At 38.3% G+C, this 22,566-nt stretch overlaps 2 protein-coding genes, 1 non-coding gene and 1 pseudogene across 6 annotated transcripts; 1 reads left to right on the top strand and 3 right to left on the bottom strand.

The window, feature by feature from the left end:
- Nucleotides 1-9,033, bottom strand: LOC103972452 (diacylglycerol kinase 1). 4 transcript variants are annotated; one of them, XM_065091279.1, is made up of 14 exons: nt 8,878-9,020; nt 8,328-8,440; nt 7,785-7,987; nt 7,554-7,676; nt 7,284-7,412; nt 6,735-6,820; nt 4,325-4,448; nt 4,075-4,123; nt 3,436-3,518; nt 2,803-2,870; nt 1,848-1,922; nt 1,060-1,147; nt 829-945; nt 1-634 (listed from the first exon to the last, which is right to left on the bottom strand). In XM_065091279.1, the coding sequence occupies exons 3-14, from the start codon at nt 7,962-7,964 to the stop codon at nt 308-310; spliced, it is 1,449 nt and encodes a 482-aa protein (XP_064947351.1). In that variant the 5' UTR covers nt 7,965-7,987; nt 8,328-8,440; nt 8,878-9,020; the 3' UTR covers nt 1-307. The 4 variants fall into 4 exon arrangements, with proteins under 4 accessions (XP_064947351.1, XP_064947350.1, XP_009385070.2 ...); XM_065091278.1 differs by having other exon boundaries at nt 8,328-8,446; nt 8,878-9,015; XM_009386795.3 differs by lacking the exon at nt 8,328-8,440 and having other exon boundaries at nt 7,785-7,999; nt 8,878-9,033.
- Nucleotides 8,989-14,033, top strand: LOC135596508 (universal stress protein PHOS32-like; annotated as a pseudogene).
- On the bottom strand, nt 9,627-9,708 carry TRNAS-AGA (transfer RNA serine (anticodon AGA)). The gene has a single exon. It is a non-coding gene; the product is annotated as a tRNA-Ser (tRNA).
- Nucleotides 14,034-14,725: 692 nt separating the features above from the next.
- Nucleotides 14,726-16,410, bottom strand: LOC103972451 (zinc finger protein CONSTANS). Its single transcript, XM_009386794.3, has 3 exons — nt 15,610-16,410; nt 15,026-15,284; nt 14,726-14,899 (listed from the first exon to the last, which is right to left on the bottom strand). The coding sequence occupies exons 1-3, from the start codon at nt 16,144-16,146 to the stop codon at nt 14,874-14,876; spliced, it is 822 nt and encodes a 273-aa protein (XP_009385069.2). The 5' UTR covers nt 16,147-16,410; the 3' UTR covers nt 14,726-14,873.
- Nucleotides 16,411-22,566: the final 6,156 nt, after the last annotated feature.

The following is a 22,566-nucleotide window of genomic DNA, read 5'->3' as shown; positions in this document are numbered from 1 at the left end:
TCGACAACCTTTTCCATGTATAAGCTCATTAAAATAAATCAACCAATTCACCAACAAAGATTGGTCCAATTTACACATATGGCTCAAATATTACGAACAAGGTTTTAAGTATCGGTAGGGCTGATACCGAAACATATAATTCAGTACCGGTACACATTATTTATTATTATTATTTATTTATTTATTTAGTGACACCAAATAATATAGCTGCGGAATATCACCAAATACTACGCTTGACAGGATACTGAAACTAATATGGCACCGGTGTTGGAGACCTTGGTTGCAAAGCAGCAGGCACAGATAAATCTTAACTAAGATGAGCAATATCTATGTCCTCCGGAAGCTTGAATGTCTCTGCTGCACCAAACTTTTTCCTCCCTCCTTCCCACTCATCCTCAGAATCCCCACTATCCTCATCCCCATGATGGCTCGCTGCTGAAGGTGTCGAAGGGTCATTGATACTTTTGGAAATGCAGTCTCTGGTTGCTAGCATGTTGACCTGCCCGAGATGAGAGATTTCAACCACAACTGTGTCATCATCCACAGGTAAAGGCTGCTTCCATGGCTCCCCATCAATTCTCATGAATGTATGATCCGCTGCACCCTTGTGGAACTCAAAGCGAATTCTGTGTGCCTGGAACATGAAAATATTAGCATTTGGGTTATCTATGACCAGATTAATCTAGGCAAGATTGGAGCTTAGCAACATGACTTTGGGTAATTATCCCAACATATAATGATGGTGAAGTTGCCCAGATGTCCATGAAATATTAAATGAGAGGAAATCAACTGGCAACTTGAAGATGTAAGATAGATAGGCTAGTCTACCTGTGCAAGACGGGTACCATGCCCGTTCGGAGCAAGCAAGACGAGGCCATGCCATGCATCCCGGAAACCCACAACCTCAAGAAGCCCATCATCAACATATGGTCGAGTAAGATCCCTCTACAAGACATCAGAATCTTGGTTAGTTTTTCCCATGAATAGAAGGAATCTTATGCATATTTTATAATGGTTTAACTGTGAAAGAGAGACATAAAATATCACAGAGCAGCTTACTTCTGTCGCTTTCTTCTGATTTGGAGTCCCCCATGGATTAAGTCCCCCAGAAAAGCTAGGTAAGTTGAGACAAACAATTGATCTAATACTGTAAACGACAAGCGGTTGATGAGATGACGGCCTCTATATTTTGATATCACTGGTAGACAATCTAAATCTAAAAATAATAATTGAAATAAGATGTACAGGTATACATTCAAAAGGATAAATTAAAAATTATGGTCTTCTATTTGATCTTAATTTGTAAATTATCTTATGCGAAAACAACAGAACTTCAATCAAGAAAAAGCTAAAGATGTTCAGTCAATTTCCAAAGCTTAAAAAAATCAGCAATATTCACCAAAGAGATCTTTTTTTCTCTCCCAAAATCTCATGAACCACAACATATGGTAATAAAACCATTCTTTAAACAATCAACTATAGTTATAAATTGAACTTGATTAAAAGGACAACCATATGAATATTACAAAAAAATCCTCCCATAAATTTTAATACAAAGATATATAAAATTGATACAAGCAAGCAAAACTGATAAAAGAAATTATGAAACTTTGATTTGATCAGCACAAACTTAGTACTTGATTGTTCACTTTTCCAGTCAAAATATCACAGACGACAAAAAATCAACTGTCAGTAGTTGTCCTTCTAAATTCCAATGAATGAATAAGGATGTAATGATCAAGTAGGTTATTCTATCATTCCACATATTTGGTTGGCATATAATATATGCGAGGAAGGGAGTAATTTCATCTGCCAATTGGAACCGGAGATACTTAAACCATATTTACCTGTGAGGAATATGGAGATTTTCCCAGTGGCCTGGTCTTTTCATGATCTTCACATTTGCAAGCTGTGCTATATTCCTGCGTTATAGCACTATAGAATTATCACAGGGAATTGTTTTAAAAATAATAAATTATTTTAGGAAGGTTTAAATTGATGTCAAACATGTGGATCAACACAAGAATCATCATTTCTCAAACATCATGGTGGGTGATTTGTTTGTCCTATTTGACTCTATCACCACAGATGCTTATTGAAGATTTTCATGGCAAGTTCACGTACTACCCATCACAAATTTAATTTCTTCCATTGAAATTCCACAGTATTAGTTAACTGAGAAATTTTGGCAAGCAGTTCTCATGAAGAGCACCCAGGATTTCTCATGGGACAATGGAATGAATTATCATCAGCCCTCTAAATATTCTCACTATCTTGCTTGACCGATCTTTTAAGAATCACTACGGCTTCTTGTCGTTAAGGCACATCATCTACCATGGAACAGAATCCATTTTCATCTTATGTATCTGACGTTACATGTTATGTGACTGAAATTTGATATATCCTCATCAACAACATAACACTTACACAAGCCTTTCACTCTCTATTTGAGATCAGTTAAGTTCTAGTAGGATCTTCTTAAAAGAAGCTATACCAGAGTGTTAAGAATTTAATTTTACATTGAACTTCATTACCAGGTTAATGGGATGAAAAAATATTATCTGTGATATACTAATTATTAGTTCGTTAATCTCCTTTTCCTGATTGATGCGATAACATTGGCCACGATTGCCCTTTCCCTTTCATGCTGGTCAAATCCTTAAGATAATTGATTAACAAAATTTAAATTACTGATTTGCAACCGTGAGTGTTGCTAACTTGCATAAACTAAGGTAACAGAACATTGAATGAAGATTATATTTCAGTTATCCAAACTGTATAGACCATTGACTCAGACATTACCTTGAAGAAGGATGAAAAAGAGAAGCAAGAAACCACCCTTGCGTAGCCCCAAGTCTAGCATAGGTAGTCTGCGAGCAAATATAAGCGCAAAAAACATTAGTTATAGTGGAAGAGATTTACATGGGATAAGGTACATAAGCAACTAAAACATCAAAGCTATAGAAGATTAAATTAAGAAGTCATAAAACGCATAAGATTATTATACTGTGGTGCATCCCGATGGAGACATAACCATCATGTTGTAGCATTGACCTGTTTCTTTCCCAATAATCTATATTTAGGGATTGAGTTTGGCTCACCATTAAGGCCATGTAGCAGATTTGTCAAATGGTACTTTAAGTCTAATGGTAGAACCATATCTTCTCTTGTTTTTTCCCCTCTAGATCTATGAATCTCAAAGAGATAATGAATGAAGAATGCATGAAATGGGGATATATGCACATGGATCATAAATGGCTATGTTCTTGTAATGAGCATTCATATAGTTTGGATGGAAACTATGATTTGCACACATGATAATACTAATGAAGAAAAACTGCAAGTATTATCTATGATCTCTTGATATTTACAATTTGGAACAAGCATGTAATAAGGATAGAAGACTGTAATGTTAATGTAACAGGAAAATGAAACCTGATTGATTATCTGGTTCTTGAACTTTTCTGGATGCAGCTTCCGCTCGGAATGAAACGCATATGATATTTGGGCATCCATTCCTAAAAATTAATATGATATAACTTTTGTCAGTATGTGCATCAATGTAATCTTTATGTTCAGATAAGATCAAATATCAACTTATAGATTATCAAGAAAATAATAAATTGCAATAAAATAATACAGCATACCTTTTGTCACATGGTGTACTAGAAAATTCTCAATGGTCAATAAGACTATTTCTACTTAAAAGGTCGTGTGAGAAAAAAAACTCAAAAATAAATTAGTCTTCTTTTTGTGAATAAAAAGAATCATGATTTCAGTTGGACAGCAGTCTTCTGATTTGAATTATAAGGTATGTATATAGGTGAACAGAACAACAAAGACAGAGTGATCAGAAAGAAATCAAATAGCAATACAGTCCTGACCCAAGTGAGAATCATAACAACATATAGAAGGTAGAACAATTGCATTCACATCTAGAACACTATCTGAGACAAACAACAGTTGGACAATTGTAACTCCATTACTTGAATGGATCAACCAATTTCTCAACTACCATGTCCATGAAGTTTCTAAAACTTATAAGTAGCTGAATTTGCATAGGTAAGTTCTTACCCATACTGAAGTAGTTCCAGAAACCACCACGAAATGTGTGATAACCTTCCTGAGATAAAATAATCAACAACCCATTATCTAAATTTACATTATAATAAGAAATGTGGTCAATTCTTTGGTAAAAGATAAAACTTATTTATGTGATAAACAATGTAAAAAATACAGAAAGTTCGAATGAGTAAAGGGAAACAAACTACACTCGGTGTCTGAACACTTTAAAGTACTTTTCAACCAAAAATTATTGCCTTACCACATTAAGTGAGTCTAAACTTGATACACGTTGAAATGCATGTAGAGAATGAGGTAACTCGAGTGGAGCAATTGGATCACAGGTACCTTCCTTGGGAGTCCTCATCCTCATGACAATATGCCAGCTAAAGTAGAACATAGAAGCAATAATTCAAAAAACAATATCCACTCCAAAGTCCAAATGTTTACAAGCATGAAGAAATACACCTCCAGAATTTGCAAAGATCATCACTAGGTTTCCAAATCATAACTGATAAAATGAAGGGATGGAAATTGCAACAAAATAATGGGATTTAACATCTATAACAAGAACAACTATCCTATAACTCTAGCTTTCCATGAACCATGCATTTGCATGCCTAACGCACTAGAATGTCATTGCAAATATGTATAAGAACATGGATTGCACATGGTATTGATGCTGTCACCCATTAACCATGATGGAGTTATCAATTATCTGCACTAGATGCCATGCCATGTTAAGCTCATGCCACTGTCCATGATACAAGTTAGATCGATGTCAAAAGAATACGTATGATAAGCATGCTCACATACCATCACTAAGGGAACGAGGAAAGAAAAGGATAACTACATTTATTTTATTCACCAACTGGAGGTCAATGACATTCAAGTAAACCAGTTCAATTAGTGATAAAACTGAGGAAAGAGATCTACATCCTTAAGTTCTACATACTAGTTGAAAGGAAATACTGTAGTAAGAAAAGATCTATGCTTGACATTTCTTGAAATACATATTTTAAGTTGTGGACTGGATATCAAAGTCGAATTTGCAATTTTCTCATAGCAGGCTAGGATGAAACTATTCTGCTGAAAATTGATGTAAAACAAAAGGCTATAATTTGTAAGTTGGAAATCTACTGGGGCGTATGCTTCATCCTAGACTGAGACACTTCAGTTTTCAACTTTTAGTAAACGGGCACAGGTAAATATGTGCAACAACTGTCATGCTGATTGGCACATGTCAGCAACTCAAAACTAACCCAATGCTTAAATTATTAAATCATAGCTAAAACCATATATGCAGTCCTTAAGTTTCCTTAGAGCATAATCACTATAAAATAAGTCCAACACAAAATGAGTGCACCAAGCAAGCAAAACATCAATATAACAATGACACTAGAATAGATCAATGCTTAATTTAAGGTCATGAGCCATAACCATATAGGTGGCCACAAGTCTTTACCAAGAATAATCACTATCACATATCTCTAATACGAATGATCAAACATTAGTATGTTCAGCATCACACAGGTTAAATACTAAATATCACATGCTACCAATAGTAGCATTAAATGCTAGCTAAAGAAACATTTCCATTTGTATAATTCAAAACCCATGTTGGACGCATATACACACAAGAATTGGTGAGAATCAAGTCTAGGATTCACAACAATGAAAGTAAGAGGTCGGAAATATTTGTGTCCAAAGATTTCTAAAGGACATCAAATGATAATGGCTTAAAGTTTGGGCTATGACTAAGGATACTATTGTTACTATATCAATGGGAAAGTGCTCAACCTTTGAGTGTGACTTGAACTACTGATCTTGATGATTGCAAGTAACCAATTAGGTTTATTGTGTAACTTAGAAACCAATCATTAATTGAGTCTGAGATCCTTGACAGGCAATCATCGGCTCTCTTGATAGACTCTGATTGCCTTAAGTAAACATGTTAATGATGGAGCACATTTTATTCCAAATCTCAACACCCTGCTGATCATGTTATTTCACTGATAGCTATGATATATATTTATTTGTAATCAGACCAATGCATGAATGATAAACTAATTGACATGCATCTGATTCTCAGTTTCATTGGCTATGGAAGTTCAGATGACCACACCGGTATCTTCCATGCCAAGTAATCCAATAGTCATCATTATTGTTTGAAAAATGAGCTACATTTGTAAGTGTATTCAAGAGTCCAGTGTTGAAAGAGATACATAAATACATGCACGTGAAAAAGGACAAAGATAACTTAAAACATTATGCATGATACTTATGTTTCAATTTCATGAGAATGCAAAACATTAAAAGACGGATCTGCCACATGTATCCTAGGCCAAATAATCCACTTCTGTTACTTGAAGCTATATATACTGTAATGATAAATGATCAACTCAAATTTGTCAAATAGACCATAGACATATCCTATTGGTTGGCACATTGTATGCACAGTTATGTGGTTGAAGGTTTGAGGTAGTAGTGCTGCAAGTATCTAGTGCTATGGTTAAATAATACTTATATATGGAAGGAGAAACTTAGAAAATATATATGTACAAAATAGGGGAAAATATCAGAGGCAACTCTTAGGTAGAACTTAAGGATTCAGGTCTCAGTAGACGTAAAAACAATGCCTTACTAAACTAAAACTATTGACACTACAATACCTATCAATTTTCATCTCTTTTGCTTTCTTCACTTCATCAAGGAAAAACTTCACTGACTGATGATCAGTACCAGGATTCTTCTTCCCCTGCAATGCAGTTAAATTAATGGAATTATGACACTATTATCATCTAAATCAATTAAAATCCATTGGATGCAATATCTCAAATGAGGTATACCAGATGATTTTGCAGTCGATTAGAAATACTGAAACAAAATGACATAAATAAATGCTTGCAGTGTAGATCTTCACAAAATTAAATATGTATTTGTAGTCTGAAACATGGTGTCATGTCGCAACTATTTTTCTGGCAATATCTTTGGCAACAATCTAACAATGTAGAAATGATGTGTACAATCATGTTACTGAAAGATGCGCCATCCAGATAGAAGCATGGACAGAAATTTAAATGCTAGTCACTCGCATTCAAGGGGCAAGAAGACAAGAAGGACAAAACCTGTTATAAAATCCCATAGCTGCCAATCTCCATGTGCATGGGGATTTTGTTAAATGGATTAGAAATGGGAAATAGTCTTAGCACTTGACGTACCCAACCAAATGAAAAGGGAAGGTTGTTTCCTGTTCCCAAAGGCACAGTAGCAATTGGAGGTGGCTGAGCAAGTTTAAGATCACAAACCACACCAAGAAGCCAACCAGCTGTACCATCACCACCTGCAACCTAACATACAACTTGTATGTCAAAAAATGGACAAAAACAGGGGGGTTTGAATAACGAGTTGAAAAATCTAAAGAAAAAAAAGTAAAAACCATGTAAATGGAGGTATTTGATATCAGTGTTCTTTTGAAGTGTTTCACTCACTATTACTCTCAATGTCCTCTCAATATGCTCAGCAAGTTTATCACCCTCAGCCTTGAGCTTTTCAAAGTTAGCATAAAGTCTTTGAAGCACCTTTTCAGGAACCTCCTCTCCCAGATCAAAAACCTGAAGAAGAATTAATTGCCCAAATCGATATCCAAAACTTGTAATGATTATAGTTCTTTAAATAGATGACTTTTTATTGCAACTAACTACTCTAAGCAATTGAAGTACCTGAACTCTATTGAGAAGCTCACGGTATGTTTTAATTAGATCACCTCCAAGCTGGCCACCACTTCTCGAATTGACAAAAACAATCACAGGGCAAGTGGGCTCTTCTGAGACATCCTCTTTTTTTGAGTCCGGTACCAGTATGTAATCTGGGATATAGAAATCTCTCAATGGAAGAGACATTCTGGAACTACTGACCTCCGTTCCTGAAAGAAATACTGCAATTATGTTGAACCGTTAACAAGATATCATACTTGCTACATTATTTTAGAGCCAATGTTGACAAGTCTACAAGCAACACAAATATAGATATGATTAGAAAATTTATTCGAGAATAAATAGAAAAGGCATATTTCAGCAATTTTATATGGTATGCCACAAAATCTTGGGTATAATGAACAGATAATATAAGGTTAATAACTTGTGGTTTCACCAATCTAACCAAATTAAAAGCAGTGATCTTATCAAAATGCATTATTTTCCTTACAAAATATTATACTGAATTCTGAAGAACCAGTGAACTCCTCAACAAAGAAATTATTTTACCATATTAACTGATAACAGGTGAAGGGCATTCAGAACTAGTTTCCTTCGTCCTTCTCTTCTCAAAATCATTATAACACAAAGGGATTAACATCAAGATCTTGCTCTCCTGAAACCTAAATCTTCAGAAAAATAAATAAATAAGCAAAAATATAGATGCAAGGCAGAGTTCTTGATAATCCAAGAAAGGTTCAACATCAATCGTGTGCGATTAATACATCCAGCGGACCCCTGCGATGCCATTTTCAAATGACCAAATAGCGAAGCACCAGATACAGCTTGACTCTTATTCCAGATGCAGAATCACAGCTTCCAAGTTATCTAACAGATACATGACGATCTAAGGCCACATAATGATTTCACAAGATTCCAATATGTGTCTCGGTTACGACGAACAGATCCGAGTTCTCTAAGAATATACGCTCAACAGTAGCCAAATATGCCTCCACCTAAAACCACGAAGAGCTGGAATGGAGACAAAAGATCCATCCCGACGAACAGATCGGGAGCCATACAGCATCGAGTCCCATAAAATTGGATCGAGGAAGCTCACCAGGGAAAGGATCTCGTGGGAGGGATCACAGAGATCTCGAGATGAGACGGAGCGCCTCTGCGCGATTCTTCCTGCACTCCGGTTTGAATCCGAGGGGAGGCTTTGAGGGCGATGCAAGCAGAGATACGATCCACAACCTTTGACCGATCCGGGATTCAAGCCATCGTCCGTGAGGTGGCACGAGATGGTTGGGCCCACGGTGGGACACTGGCGGGTCACTGGACGTGTCCAGTTATCGATGCAACCGTCGTTTCCCAGGATTGCTCGAATCGAGTAGCAACATTTTACTCGGGCGTTGCACTCGTTTTACACATGCGCGAGCAAGCCATTGGATAACTGACAGCGGGACCGCTGCTGGGTCCCACTAGAAAACAGCACCCAGCAGGACGAGAGGATTCTCCGGTGGGGCGACAGCACACGTGGGGTCCACGTATTTGGTGGTGGACGTCAGGATACAGCATCGCGCGATCGTTCGTGTCAAAGTTTTTTCTAGCTACACATTCGAGTTTTCAATTCAGGATTCAGGCATATGTACTCCACACCGAGGGCGTAGCTGAGCCTAGCTAGGCCCCACTGCGCCTTGGTCACTATGGGTTCGAGAGGCGGGTACAGGAAAATCCAGTACAAAAAAAAGTAACCTAGAGAGAGAGAGAGAGATATATATATATATATATATATATATATATATACAACATAAATAAATAATTAGGATAATAAAAATTAAAATAATTAAAAAAAAACAACATTAGCGTGGACGGCAGGATTCGAACCTGCGCGGGCAGAGCCCACATGATTTCTAGTCATGCCCGATAACCACTCCGGCACGTCCACGAGATGTGGATTGTAGTCTTTTAACATTTTATTTAATAATTATATAATATATTCTCATATTTTGTGTCCGAGTGTGACGTCTTCTCGTGACCTGCTTCCACAACGTCGCGTTCCACCTTTATTCCAGTCGACGCCGATCGCGTCGCGAACCCAGTCGCAGACGAGCTGCTTCCAACCCTAGCTTTGATCCTCCTCGCCATGGACACGCAATAGGCTCTGCCGGATACCGATCGCCAGGCGGCTCCGCCTCTGAGGACCCAGCCCTCTCCCCCCCGCTTCATCACCTCCGCTTCCGCGGGCTCCCACCGCCGGATCGCTATCGCCGTCGACCTCAGCGACGAGAGCGCCTACGCCGTGAGGTGGGCTGTCCAGAACTACCTCCGCCCCGGCGACGCCGTCATCCTCCTCCACGTCCGCCCCACCAGCGTCCTCTACGGCGCTGACTGGGGAGCCGTCGATCTCACCGTCTCCGTCGCCGCCGACGATGACGACGATGACGACGCCGCGAAAGGGCGTCCCGACTCGCACGAGTCGCAGCGGAAGATGGAGGAGGACTTCGACGCCTTCACCACGACCAAGGCGCAGGACCTGGCGCAGCCCCTCGTGGAGGCGCAGATCCCCTTCAAGATACACATCGTCAAGGACCACGACATGAAGGAGCGACTGTGTCTGGAGGTGGAGAGGCTCGGCCCTAGCGCGGTTATCATGGGTAGCAGGGGATTTGGAGCCGCCAGGAGCATCAGCAAGAGCCGGCTCGGGAGCGTCAGCGATTATTGCGTGCATCACTGCGTTTGCCCTTTGTGGTGGTTCGTTACCCCGATGATGGGGTGGCTGCAGGACCTGCAACTGATAATGGAGAGGGCCCAAAGTCAGAGGAGGTGGTGGAGAAACACGTGGTGCCGGAGGACGAACAAGAGTTCCACGATGCTGCTGAGGAACATAAAGGTGAGAATTTATCTTAATACCTACGTTATTTGATAAACCATGTATAAGAAATTAATCCTAGATCTTTTGTTCGGGGAATTCTTGTAAAGGTTGTAGAGCAGACTGGTCTTCCCGATTTGTAGAAGTCAAATTCTTTCATCTCTCATGCAGAAACTAGATTTTAATCACTCACAATTACCTAGATACTGGGGCTTCTACTCCATAAAATGGTAGGTCTGATCTGCAGACTTAGTATAGAAATCCTATAAGATATTTTGGTTGCATCACCTGCTTACAGTTGATTCTTGTACTCTATCGTGCCAAGCCACCAATCTGGGAAGACTTACAATATTAGAAAAAGGAGATATATGTTTTTGCTGTCTCCATATGGTCTAATACTCCTTTTCGTGAAATTGTTTGCTACTGGTAACAGTTTGAAGAATTAAATGGAGATCATGTGGGTGGCAGCCTATTGGTTCACTTGCAGAAAACTCAAATTGGAGCAAACTAATGAGACCTAAGATACTTATAGTTGGTTTTCAAACTCAGTATCTTCTGGTTTAGCATGATGACTACATTGGCTGCTGTAGGTTATTAACTAATATCAGTGGAAAACTTAAAAGGATTTGGATAATAGGAGAGACACATCGTTTTAGAGATGTGGCAGCCAAAGTTTTGAAATAGTTGCCAAGTTATAGTAAGAGAATCTTCAGTTGCACCTTGGCATGGTTTGTGAGTATTTGGAAGGAAATTGTGGTTATACTATACTCTGTTTGCCACATTATGCTTGATGCACCATGGGTGTTGCAACAGTGCATCAGGACACCAAGATACATATAGTTAGCTTGTGCTTGCACTGTGAATCTTTTGTCGAATATTCCAAAGCCAGTAAGAATATTTTGCAATATATGCACATTAGGCTGGCATGATGGTTTAATAAATTTTTTTGTTTGGAAACTTCAAGAAATAATTTAGTCCTCAGTCGGTGATCTATAGTACTTATTTTTCAATTTGGTCAAGGTAGGGGTTATGTTAATCGATATTTTGTTAGGTTTCTACTTATGCAAATTTGGAGACATATAGTGGGCAAGAGAGGCCATGGCCCCCATAAAGGCAAAGATAACTATGTTTGGCAGCTTTTTCTGTGTACCTTTATATAAATCATAATAGACAACCAACATATAATTTAGATGCAGATGATTTTGGCAAATTGATGGCAGTAGCAACACTAATATGTCCCATATATTTGGGATCGGCTACATGCATTTTTTCCCTACTATTTAGCTCTATGTAGGAGAATATCCATAATGCAAGAGCAGCCATTTTTATTGCTTCTAGTAAACTTTGTGTCTCCTTTTTCTCCTCGTACTATTAATCCTGGTCAACTCACTTTATCAAACATGAGCAAGACATTGTTTCTTAAGATGGTAGCTATGTCTGCCCTTGTAGTTAATTTTTATGGTTCTTAATTATGTGTCTGGGCATTTCATGATTGTGTTCTAATATATTATTTGGACTTGATTGATCTTCGTCTCTTTGCATTGAGCCCCTGGAGTAATATGTTGCCTTCTATATGGTTGTTTAAGAAGCATGCTATGGCTGAATTGAAAACCCTCAATGTGCAACATGATCTGAAGGGGCATAACAATTTTTTGATTGCCTACCCATCACAATAAAAAGCTGGCTTTAGTTATATTTGCCACTACGTTTTGTATAAATTTCTGTTAATTGATGGTGATTCTTTTGCAGATGTCTGAGAAATGCATAGTAATGGCATATCCATCCTGTGATTTAGGTAATCTATTATGACCTTTTGTTGAAATATCCTTGTGCAATTATTTTGTGGGTTTTACTTGTTATAAGATGGACCTGTGATTTCATCCTTGGCATGTTTTAAAATGCAATCAATCATCCTGCTGATGTTTTGTTCTGGTGATGATTATCTAGCATATTATAGGAGAGTAGACTGTATTATGCTTCTGTTTCTGTACTCCTCTCTCATTAGCACCTTTGTTGAGCCAACAACAAACTTAAAAGATTGTTGTTAACTTGATGATACCTTGCATTCTGTGACAGATGTATGAAAAAAGGCTATATAAGAGGGTGAGTCTCACTTGTGAAAAACTTCAAGGTTGATGTCCCCATTTATGTGAAATGTGGCTTAATCCATAAAAGTTTTCATTGTGATTCACCACTTCTAACAGCATGGTTCTTTTTTATTTGAATAGGAATGTGTTGCTTAAAGATTTGACTAGCCTTATTGATTCTGCTACTGTTTGCCTTATTGATTCTGCCTCAGCTTGACACTATAAGTTTGTCATGATCAAATTATTAAATACTGATCAAATTTATATGAGATATAATTTTAGTAATACTAGGAATAGATATGAGAATATAGTTAAGTTAGCTAGATACCAGGTTTCTTTACGTAAAACCTTTAGGTATCCTGGATCAATTATTCAATAAGATAGATAGATCGATGAAGATATTATTCATAGAGTAAAAACGGGATGGTTAAAATAATGAGAGGCATCAAGAGTCGTGTGTGATCATTGGATACTTTTGAGATTTAAAAAAAAATATATAAGATAGTTGTGAGACTAACAATGTTTTTGAATTTGAGTATGGGATAATTAAGAAGCATCATATACAAAAATATAATAATATTAAAATTAATGTGTGAAGTTATTAGAAAAGATAGAAAAAAAATATTTTTATTTGTGAATAATTAAGTATCGTTTCAATAGCGTATAAGATAGGAGAGAATTGTCTAAGATGATATGGACATATGCTTAGGAGATCTACTGATACGGTAGTTTAATAGAAACCATAAATAAATATTTAATTATTCTAAACTTAACTAAATATAAGATTTTTTACAGAAACCATAAATAAATATTTAATTATTCTAAACTTAACTAAATATAAGATTTTTTACGTGTCTCGTGGCAAAAGATCCATGTAGTCGACCCAAAATAGTTGGAACTTTTACAGTTTTATTATTGTTGTTATTATTGTTGATTAAATTTGTTCTAGAGATCAATGCAGTATGATAACAGCCTCTCTTTTTATAGGGATAAGATTGCATAAGTTGGGCTTAGTGTCAGCGTACAATCCTCCTCCCCATATCCCGTGTTGGCGGCATGGGCTATAATTATACATTAGTGATTTCTCTTTTTGGTTAATGGTTTAATTTGTTTTAGGCTAAATGAGAGATATTAGATGTGTGTGCTTACATAATAATACTTTAGAGATGCAGCTCGATCTTATAAGTGTTTGTCTAGTTCCTCAATTTGGCGATTGTAATTATTTGTTAAGACTGATCACATCGCTACTTTTTCATTTTTAACACATTACAGTGAGCATCCTCATTTTGAATTATATCTCACAATTCTGTATCATATCATCTTGTATATTCTCAAATGATGATATTTTTATTTGTGTCGTAACAGTGGGCTTTCCAACCTCAACTAGAGAGAATCCTTGCCTATATTTTCTCAAGATAAATCATCATCCTATTTTAGCTGATATTTTGTAGTTTTGGCTTGAGAAGTCACTTCTGGACACAGACCTTATGCTAACCTTTGTTTCATGGATTCCTGTCTGTTTATGGATGGACACGAGTATGGACTTTGTTATTCTCTGTAAAAGATTGTAACTCGCCGTATGGCTTTTAATGCTCATATTATATGTTTGGTTTTATTTTCAGGGAGTGATAAGGAACACAAGCCATGGCGGAAAGCCAACTCATGTGTTTCTTCTGTTGCAGTGGTTGCTTCTGTTATATAGGTAAATGGCCATTTCTTTGCTCTCTCGTCTGCCTCCTCAAAAACTGGTTGATTAGATTATGTACATGCTCTATATAGTATCATCCTTCTTGTGCTTGTATGATTCAGAATTCCAGCGCGGTGGATGGACTCGTGATTGCCGGCAAATCAAATCCTACATATGCTGCCACGCTCGGCGGCCAGAAGTCAAGTATGGCTATCGTTTATCTCATGAATAATAATAATAATAATAATAATAATAGTTTGATGTCCCCAATCCATAGGAGCACGGACCCTTCAATTACCACATCATTATCTCAGAAACATGAACATGAAAGAGGCAGAAACGTTGAAGCAATCGAAGAGAATTCAGCAATGCATACACAATGGCAAACTAAATAGAAGAGATCACAGCCGTAAGGATGTCTTTCGAGTTAGCTCGTGAAATCGCTCTCTATAGTTAGCAGCAGCCCTTCAACCTTCGAGATTCTTGTATCGATCTGCATCCACCCCCAAATCCAAAAAACACAAAATGCAATTTGGGAACAGTAAGTGATTTACTGAATGCAGTACATGCGGGGCACATGATGTTAAGCTTGATCGCTACAACAGGGAAAAGAACTCACTTGGGTCGGAGGAAGACAGCAGCCGAGTCATGAGATCGACGCGGCCGTGGACGCGGACATCGAGCATGGCGCTGGCGGTGTCGGTGGCCGGCTCCGGGCGAAGGGCGGGCCTCTTGCGATCCTTGGAGGAACGGAAGGCCGAGGCGCAGGAGCTGGCCTCGTCCTTCGCCGCTGCCGCCATCGTGGCGCTCGCCGCTGGAGATGGTGCCGGAGACGGCGGGAGGTAGCTCGGGAGAGACGACGAGCAGGCCAGGTCGTCCTGTGATCGTTTCTTGGCCGTCAGATACAAAAAGGGTACTTTATTCTTCTTCTTCTCATTTGGCGAAATTTTCTTCTTTTTTTTTCTTTTTCAATTCAACTATACACAAGGAAGAAGAAAACCACTCGATTCCACATTGTTTTCGGTTCATGACATCATATGATTATATCCTTATATATATCTGATGCGATCACACGATGCAGATCGGAGGTTGTGAAGTTTGGGGACAAGACAGCAATGAAGCGGTTCAGAATCATTTGTCCAAATCGTCGACGACGAGGTGATATAAAGGACAGAGTGGAAAGAAGAACAGCAACGGATTTACCTGCGAGACGGAGAGGTCGGCATTTCCCCGCATCCGTTTCAGGAAGCCGCCGCCATTCGCTATCCGGCCTGGCTCCTCCTCGCCCTCGCTGCTGCTCGACGAGCTCGCAGCCGGAGGCGGTGTCAGAGACCATGGCACCACCTGGTTCTCCCCTTCGTCGTCGTCCTCCTCCTCTTCCTCTTCGTCCTCCTCACGATCCCTTCTTCCGCCTTCTCCCTCTCCCTCCTCCTCGTCGCCGGCGCCACACCCCTCGCCACCGCCGCTGCCCTCGGCCGAGGACGAGGTGGTGGCGGCGCACCGCTCGCAGACTGAGAAGGTGGGGCGCAGCCTGGCGCCCTCCGCGCGCCACGGCGTGGGCGACTGGCAGCTCCGGCAGAGCAGGCACCTGGAGTGGCGCGCCACCAGGAAGTTGGCGCCGTGCACCTTGGCGTCGCACTCCCAGCATAGGCTCGCCTCATCCGACTCACAGTGGATCCTCGCCGGCCGAACGCACAGCTCGCATTGCTTCACCCTTATTCCTCCTCCTCTCGGTCGCATCTTTCGCCCTTCCGAGTTCCTCCTCTCTTCTTCCCCTTCTCCTCTTTCTTGTCTTTTTCTCCTCTCTTCGCGTCGTAGCAATAACAGTGTCAAACGGTACGGTTTTTTTACTTTTTCTAAAGATGGATTGTCGCTTTACCCTTCACTTTCTGTGATCCGCCCACTCCGGTACGCTTACCTTCTTCCTTGTGGGTAACGTCACAATCGGGTGACTGTCGGTGTCTGTGCGTAGAAATCGCGTGGAAACCTACTGTCGTTGAGAATAGAAGACGTATAATTTAAAGCCCAAACTTACTCTCCCTTCACATACTAATATCTATAGGATAAACTCCGACCATTTACTTCCACCTCAAGTCATGAAAAGGACTCTATGTTTGGGCGGAGGCAATAGAAAGGGACAATAGAAATTTATCATTGTAATACGAGATTGGGCGGAGACTAACTTACGCATTCAGCGGTAACTCGACCGCGAGAGCATTCTAGTAGGAGTCGGGAGGCGAACAGGAGTGATATTGTCATTTCGGACCACCCCACTAATTCTGCGGCTCCCGTGCCCCTGCCTCTGCCAGCACGAATCGCGGAGCCATGACGTGGCGTCCAGGCGGTGGGCGAGATTCCCCCCCCCTCCTCTCTACGTGGCACCGTGTCGGCCACCCGCAGCACGTAGCCTCACGTGACGTCAGCCTTCGCTGGTGTCCTGCACCATTTCCAATTAGATTTCTGCTAATTAAGAAGACGATTAATTAATCACGAATTCCTCGTGATGCGGAAGCCAACGACGGAAGGGTGACGTGCGAGGCGCCACGTGAATTACCTACGTGGGCTTGCTGGGTGGCGCCACATGGGACCCGGGTGGGGTCGGACCCTCTGCGTGATCCTCAGGTGTGCTCACCGCCGAGGAAACCGCGGGCATCTTCGTACGCCCACGGAATCGCCGCCCGTGGGTTGGCGGTGCGCTTTCCTCCTCTCTTTCCTGTGTCCGAGCGGCGGGCCAGGGGAGACGGACGGTGGGCGTTCGTTCGGGGGCGGAGAGCCATCGCCAGCCACGAGTTTGGGGGGAATTGAGATCCACATCCTCCGAGATCTCATCCTGTCACACGTGTCGCGTCGAGACCGCCGGTGGAATGTGGGTGACGGGGCGAAAAGATGTGGCCTGGGGAAGAGCGCGGAAGAGATGAGGATGGGCTTCTGCTGCCGCCGCCGCCGCTGCTGCTGCTACGGACTGTGGGGGAGGAATGGATGGGATGGGCAGAGGCACGCTTGGCCTCAAAGGGAAGGGTGACGTCGTGTGTATCCAGCTTTATAATGATATCTCCGATTCACCTATCTTATCAACATTATTTTATAATTTATAATTTATTTTTAAAAAAAATTTGATGAGAGAAAAGATTTACTTTAAATGTTAATAAGGTTTAATGATAAGAGAAAATGTAATAAAAATATGTTTTTAACAAATTATTTAAAAAAAATATGCTTAAATTAAGATTTGATTTCGTATGATAAAAAAATTTAATTTTATCATGCATATAAGAAGATAGTATTAAATTATATTTTTTCTTATATTAATTTTTTTGATATATTTTTTATTGTTAAAAATATTGATATTTTTATTGATTTTAAATATCTTCTCTCCCCGATTGATACCCTTATTAATTAAGGTTGAAATAAATTTTGACTCTACTACTAATTAGATATTATCTCTATAATTAATTATATTTAGTATCTCGATTCTTATATTTTTAAAAATTATATTAAAATATATATATTTACGAAATAAACCTTGTGATATTTTCGTTAGTAGAGTTGACGACACGAAGTGAAATAAGATTAAATGTTTTACTTTCATAAATATAAAAATCCCAATATAACTTTTGAAAATATATAGACCACGATACTAAAGATAACTAATTAAAAAGAATAACTTATAATTAGTTTTTATTAAAAATTAAAATTTTTAATTTTATTAATAATTTTAAATCAATCTAGTATTACTAATCATAGTAAGAACTTTAAGCTTTGGACCATAATTTTTTCATATTTGTGGTAATGAATAAAATAACCAACCATACCATTCATTCCTTACAATATAATTATTTGTCTCCGTTTACTCCTATTATTTTATAATTATATATTTTAATCATGAATAGATAAAAAATTTTAAGATTAACAAATTATATAAAATTTTCTAGCAAGTTTTGGTGCTTACTAAGTTATTGTTAAAGAAGAATTAATTGTGAGAGAAGATTTAGAGCCAACTTTGGTTCGAGCCCAAGCTTGCCACAAACTTGATGTTGAGAGATGAGTAGGTTCAATAAGGGATTTTATATAAAAAAAATTATGCCACGGGTAAACTGGATCAAGACTCTCTAATGTTTAAATTAATAAGGGATTCAAATGATTTAAACAAGTGTTGAATGCCAAAGGTGTAATTCACCAAAGCAAGGAACCACGTTCAGATCATACATGGGGTCTCTTATTATGTAATCTTTCACCATTGGATTGAGATCATCGTTAATACTTGTAACAATTATGTGCTTCTTTCAAAACCATTGAATTTGGAGAATATAAGGTAACAATTAGTTGAGTCGGTCACCATATTACCCATAGGGTGATGAAGCTTATCTTTCTAATATTAAGATATCAATCATATAGTATTAAGGTGACAGTCATATTAATTAGATGTTGACTTTGCCTTGACTACATGATGATGAATGGACATTCTTATGCCATTATTCCCATATCACTTGCCCCACTTATTATGCCTCGATGGAAGTAAGGGAATAATAAGATTTTAACTTAACTATTGATCTCAAATAAATTATTTAGTAATCTTATCATTGTAAGAAGTACTTTTAGCTAATTCACCATCCTTAAAATGAGCTCTTCGGGTCATTTCAATTATATTGTCATCAAAATGAATACTTTAGGTAGTTCGATCGCATCGTCATCGAATAGAGTGTTTTGATTTATTTTGACTGTGATGTCATCAAAAGGAACTCTTCAGGTGGTTTCAAAGGATTTATTTTGACTGTGATGTCATCGTCATCAATCATGTGATTTTCAAAGGATATTTTATGGTCAAATTCAATTACATTGTTATATAATGAAATTTTATGTCTAGGTCCGATCATATCATTATAGAATGATGTTTTTTAGAATATTCAATCATCATTGTGGATGGACGATTCATGATTGACTTTGGTCACATCAGTGTTGCTTCTTTAAACAGTTTGATCATGTTAATGTTGGAAGCTACATCTTTTAACGGTTCGACCATATTAGTGTTGAGAGTCATATGTTCAAGTTATTAGATCATATTGTATTGGGAGCTAGCTCTTCCAATAGTTCAACTATATTGGTATCAAGAACATCCCTTCTGAGGGTTCAAGAACTATCTCTTTGGGTTTCGGTCATATTGGTGTTTGAAGCCACCTCAACCATATTATTATCGAGAACTACCTCATTAGGAGTTTCAACCATGTTGATTTTAGAACCACTTATTTGGAGGGGTGTGATCATGTTAGTGTTGGAAACTATCTCTTTTAGCGGTTCGACCATGTGGGTATTGAGAGCCATCTCTTTGAAGGGTACCGCCATATTGGTGTTGGAAACTTTGAGGGTTCAATCATATTAGTGTTGGGAATCATCTCTTTAAATAATTTGACTATGTTGGTGTTGAAAATTACCTCCTTGAATGGTTTTGATCATGTTAGTATTGGGAGTCACCTCTTTGAGGTTTGACCATTGTAGCCCTCCATATTATTACTCATCCCGAATGATAGTTCTTATGTTCAAATAATTTATGATATTCTTTTGTGTTGTCCTCAATTATATTAAATTAGAATTTGATTATTTGACATAAAATTAGGGTTAGAGGAAATATTGGTTTAAGCTTTTGTTTGTCACAAAATTGATGTCGGGAGATTATGGGTTCAAAGGATTTGATCAAGTGCTAAACATGAAGGGTGTAATTTACCGGAGAGGGAGAAGCCCCCTTGAGAATATACATAGGGACCTTTTATAGTGTGATATTAGATCATTAGGTTTAGGGCATAGTTAATGCCTAAAATGATTACTCAATTCTTAGACCACATATGCAATCATGTAGCATCAAATATGTAGAACATGGGATAACGATCCGATGAGTGAGATCTCATGTACCAATTTTTATATGTTCGTTCATAAAGGGTCAATCTACTAGTAACCTCATAAGGTCCCCTAAGGACCTATAAAAGAGATAACAATTTAATAAAAATATTATAACTTAGGATTTCACATATAAACATTTTAGCAAACACTTGATAAACAATATAAAAGATAAACTTCACAAGCTCTAAACAAAGGACTCAAGGCAATCCACTATGTCCAAACTCCGCACATGTGTCTATTTGACACTATTGCAAAACTAAGTGATGAATTAATCTAAGACACTACCCAAAAACCCATCCAACCATAAGTCACCTAGGTAACTCCAAGGTACTAAGATAGACGATATTTTTGGCTACTTTATGTATAAGAAAATTAATCAAAATTGTTGGCTAGGCCCTATTTTTGAATAGTTTTGTCTTTGCATGATAACCACATACAACCTACATTTATAAGTCTAAAATAATCATAAAACTCAACTGAAAATGAGTTGTTAAGTCTATTATAAGCTCTTTATATGTTGCTTAAGGCATAAACAAAATCGAAAAGTACGAATAGAACTAGATATTGCATCTAACACCTCCCCTACAACTTGTTTATGACAACGTGGTGGTGAGGTGTCAACCACCTGGCAATAAGGTATTAGCCTTATGGTATTAGTCATATGGTGGTTAAGTGTCATCCATATGACGCTAAGGTATCGGTCGTCCTTCTTATGTTATTATTCTCATATTATTTGCCCTCCAATCATCATGTTTTGTTGTGTGCGATAGTGTTAGGGCACGATGATGTTTTTATTTGGCTCCGGACTATAAGGAGGACAATTTGTGTATCTTATTATTGAAAAAAAGTTTTGGGTTGATTTAATCATGCTGTCATCAAAAGAGTACTTTAGGCAAATTCGTTGTGCTATTATTTAAAGGAGCGTATTAGGCCCATTCGATTGTAATATTATTGAAAGCAATGCATTGGTTCGATTCGATTGGTCGATTGTCGAAACGAGCAATTTGGGCTGATTTGGGTCGATTTGAATATGCGATCATTAAAATAAGTATCATTAAAATAAGTACTTTGGGTCGATTTGGTAACGTTATCATTGTAAATAATATTTTCAGTTGATTCAGCCATACTATTATTGTAACGAGTGCTTTTTATTGATTCAGTCATGTTGATATCATAAGGAGTGCTTTGAGTATATTCAATTATATTATTGTCGAAAGAAGCATTTTAGGTCGGTTCTATCGTGCTATCGTCGCAAGGAGTAATTTGGAATGATTCGATCATATTGATGTTGTAAAAAACATTTTGGATTGATTCGAATGCATCATTATTGAAAGGATCTCTTTAGACTAATTTGATCATGACTTCCTCGTGACGAGCGTTTTAAATCTATTTGATTGTATTATCATTGAAATAAATATTTTAGATCGATTTAACGTAAAGAGTATTGTTGGTCAATTTAAATATGTTATTATTAAAGGAGTTAACTTTAGATCGATTTAATTGTATTATTATTATATAATACATTTATTATATACTTTAGAAAAAAAAGGATGTGTTATCCATATTACTTATGGATCATTGTTCAGAAAACTGATTAAGTTGTACTTATTAACTACATGGATTCCGATTTTTTAAAGTTTTTTTTAACATGTTTACAAGTCTAGTAAGTTTGACGACCGTCCCCGATTTCCATTGGACTCAGTTGCGTCATGGACTCTCTCTTTCGGAACTCGATTTCCTCCTCCTCCTCTTTGTAGTATTCTACAACAAAGAACAAAGAAAGACAAGTGTTCTTGGCATTTCAACATATGAGCTTCTGTTTGTCGTGACGCAGGAAGAACGAAGAACACGAGGATTCAGAATCTGTCAACCTCGCGTCCATCTGCACTCGACTTTTGTTAGAATTAAAATTGTCCGAGAAACAAATCGGTAACTCACGTCCCCTCCTCTTTGTAGTATTCTTCAACAAAGAACAAAGAAAGATGTGTGTTCTTGGTATTTCAACGTATGAGCTTCTGGTTGTCGTGACGCAGGAAGAACGAAGAACACGAGGAAGGCCGTCGTACCAACGTCAGAATCTGTCAACCTCGCGTCCATCTGCCTTGGACTTTTGTTAGAATTAGAATTGTCAGAGAAGCATATCGGTAACTCACGTCTCCTAAATCCACGTCAACGGGGAGAATATGTGAAAGGTGGGTTTCTCGAAGGTCACTGTGACCTTCGTGAAGCCTTGACCCGCTTCGGTCTCTCTTCTCACACGTGTGTTGGAAG

Source organism: Musa acuminata, chromosome BXJ1-11, assembly GCF_036884655.1.
Source record: "Musa acuminata AAA Group cultivar baxijiao chromosome BXJ1-11, Cavendish_Baxijiao_AAA, whole genome shotgun sequence".
Classification (NCBI taxonomy): Eukaryota; Viridiplantae; Streptophyta; class Magnoliopsida; order Zingiberales; family Musaceae; genus Musa; species Musa acuminata.
Note: the sequence above shows the minus strand (reverse complement) of the source record. Positions and strands in the feature narration are given on the sequence as shown.

Bases quoted from the DNA above. Each gene is read 5' to 3' on its own strand.
- LOC103972452 (XM_009386795.3), bottom strand. From the start codon at position 7,964: ATGTCTCTTCCATTGAGAGATTTCTATATCCCAGATTACATACTGGTA. The intron at 4,124-4,324 runs GTAAGGCAATAA...ATTTTATCTCAG, and splicing joins GTTTAGACTCACTTAATGTG to GAAGGTTATCACACATTTCG. The intron at 1,148-1,847 runs GTAAATATGGTT...TGTCGTTTACAG, and splicing joins AATCTCCATATTCCTCACAG to TATTAGATCAATTGTTTGTC.
- LOC103972451 (XM_009386794.3), bottom strand. From the start codon at position 16,146: ATGCGACCGAGAGGAGGAGGAATAAGGGTGAAGCAATGCGAGCTGTGC. The intron at 15,285-15,609 runs GTAAATCCGTTG...AAACGATCACAG, and splicing joins CCGACCTCTCCGTCTCGCAG to GACGACCTGGCCTGCTCGTC. The intron at 14,900-15,025 runs GTGAGTTCTTTT...GGGTGGATGCAG, and splicing joins GCTGTCTTCCTCCGACCCAA to ATCGATACAAGAATCTCGAA.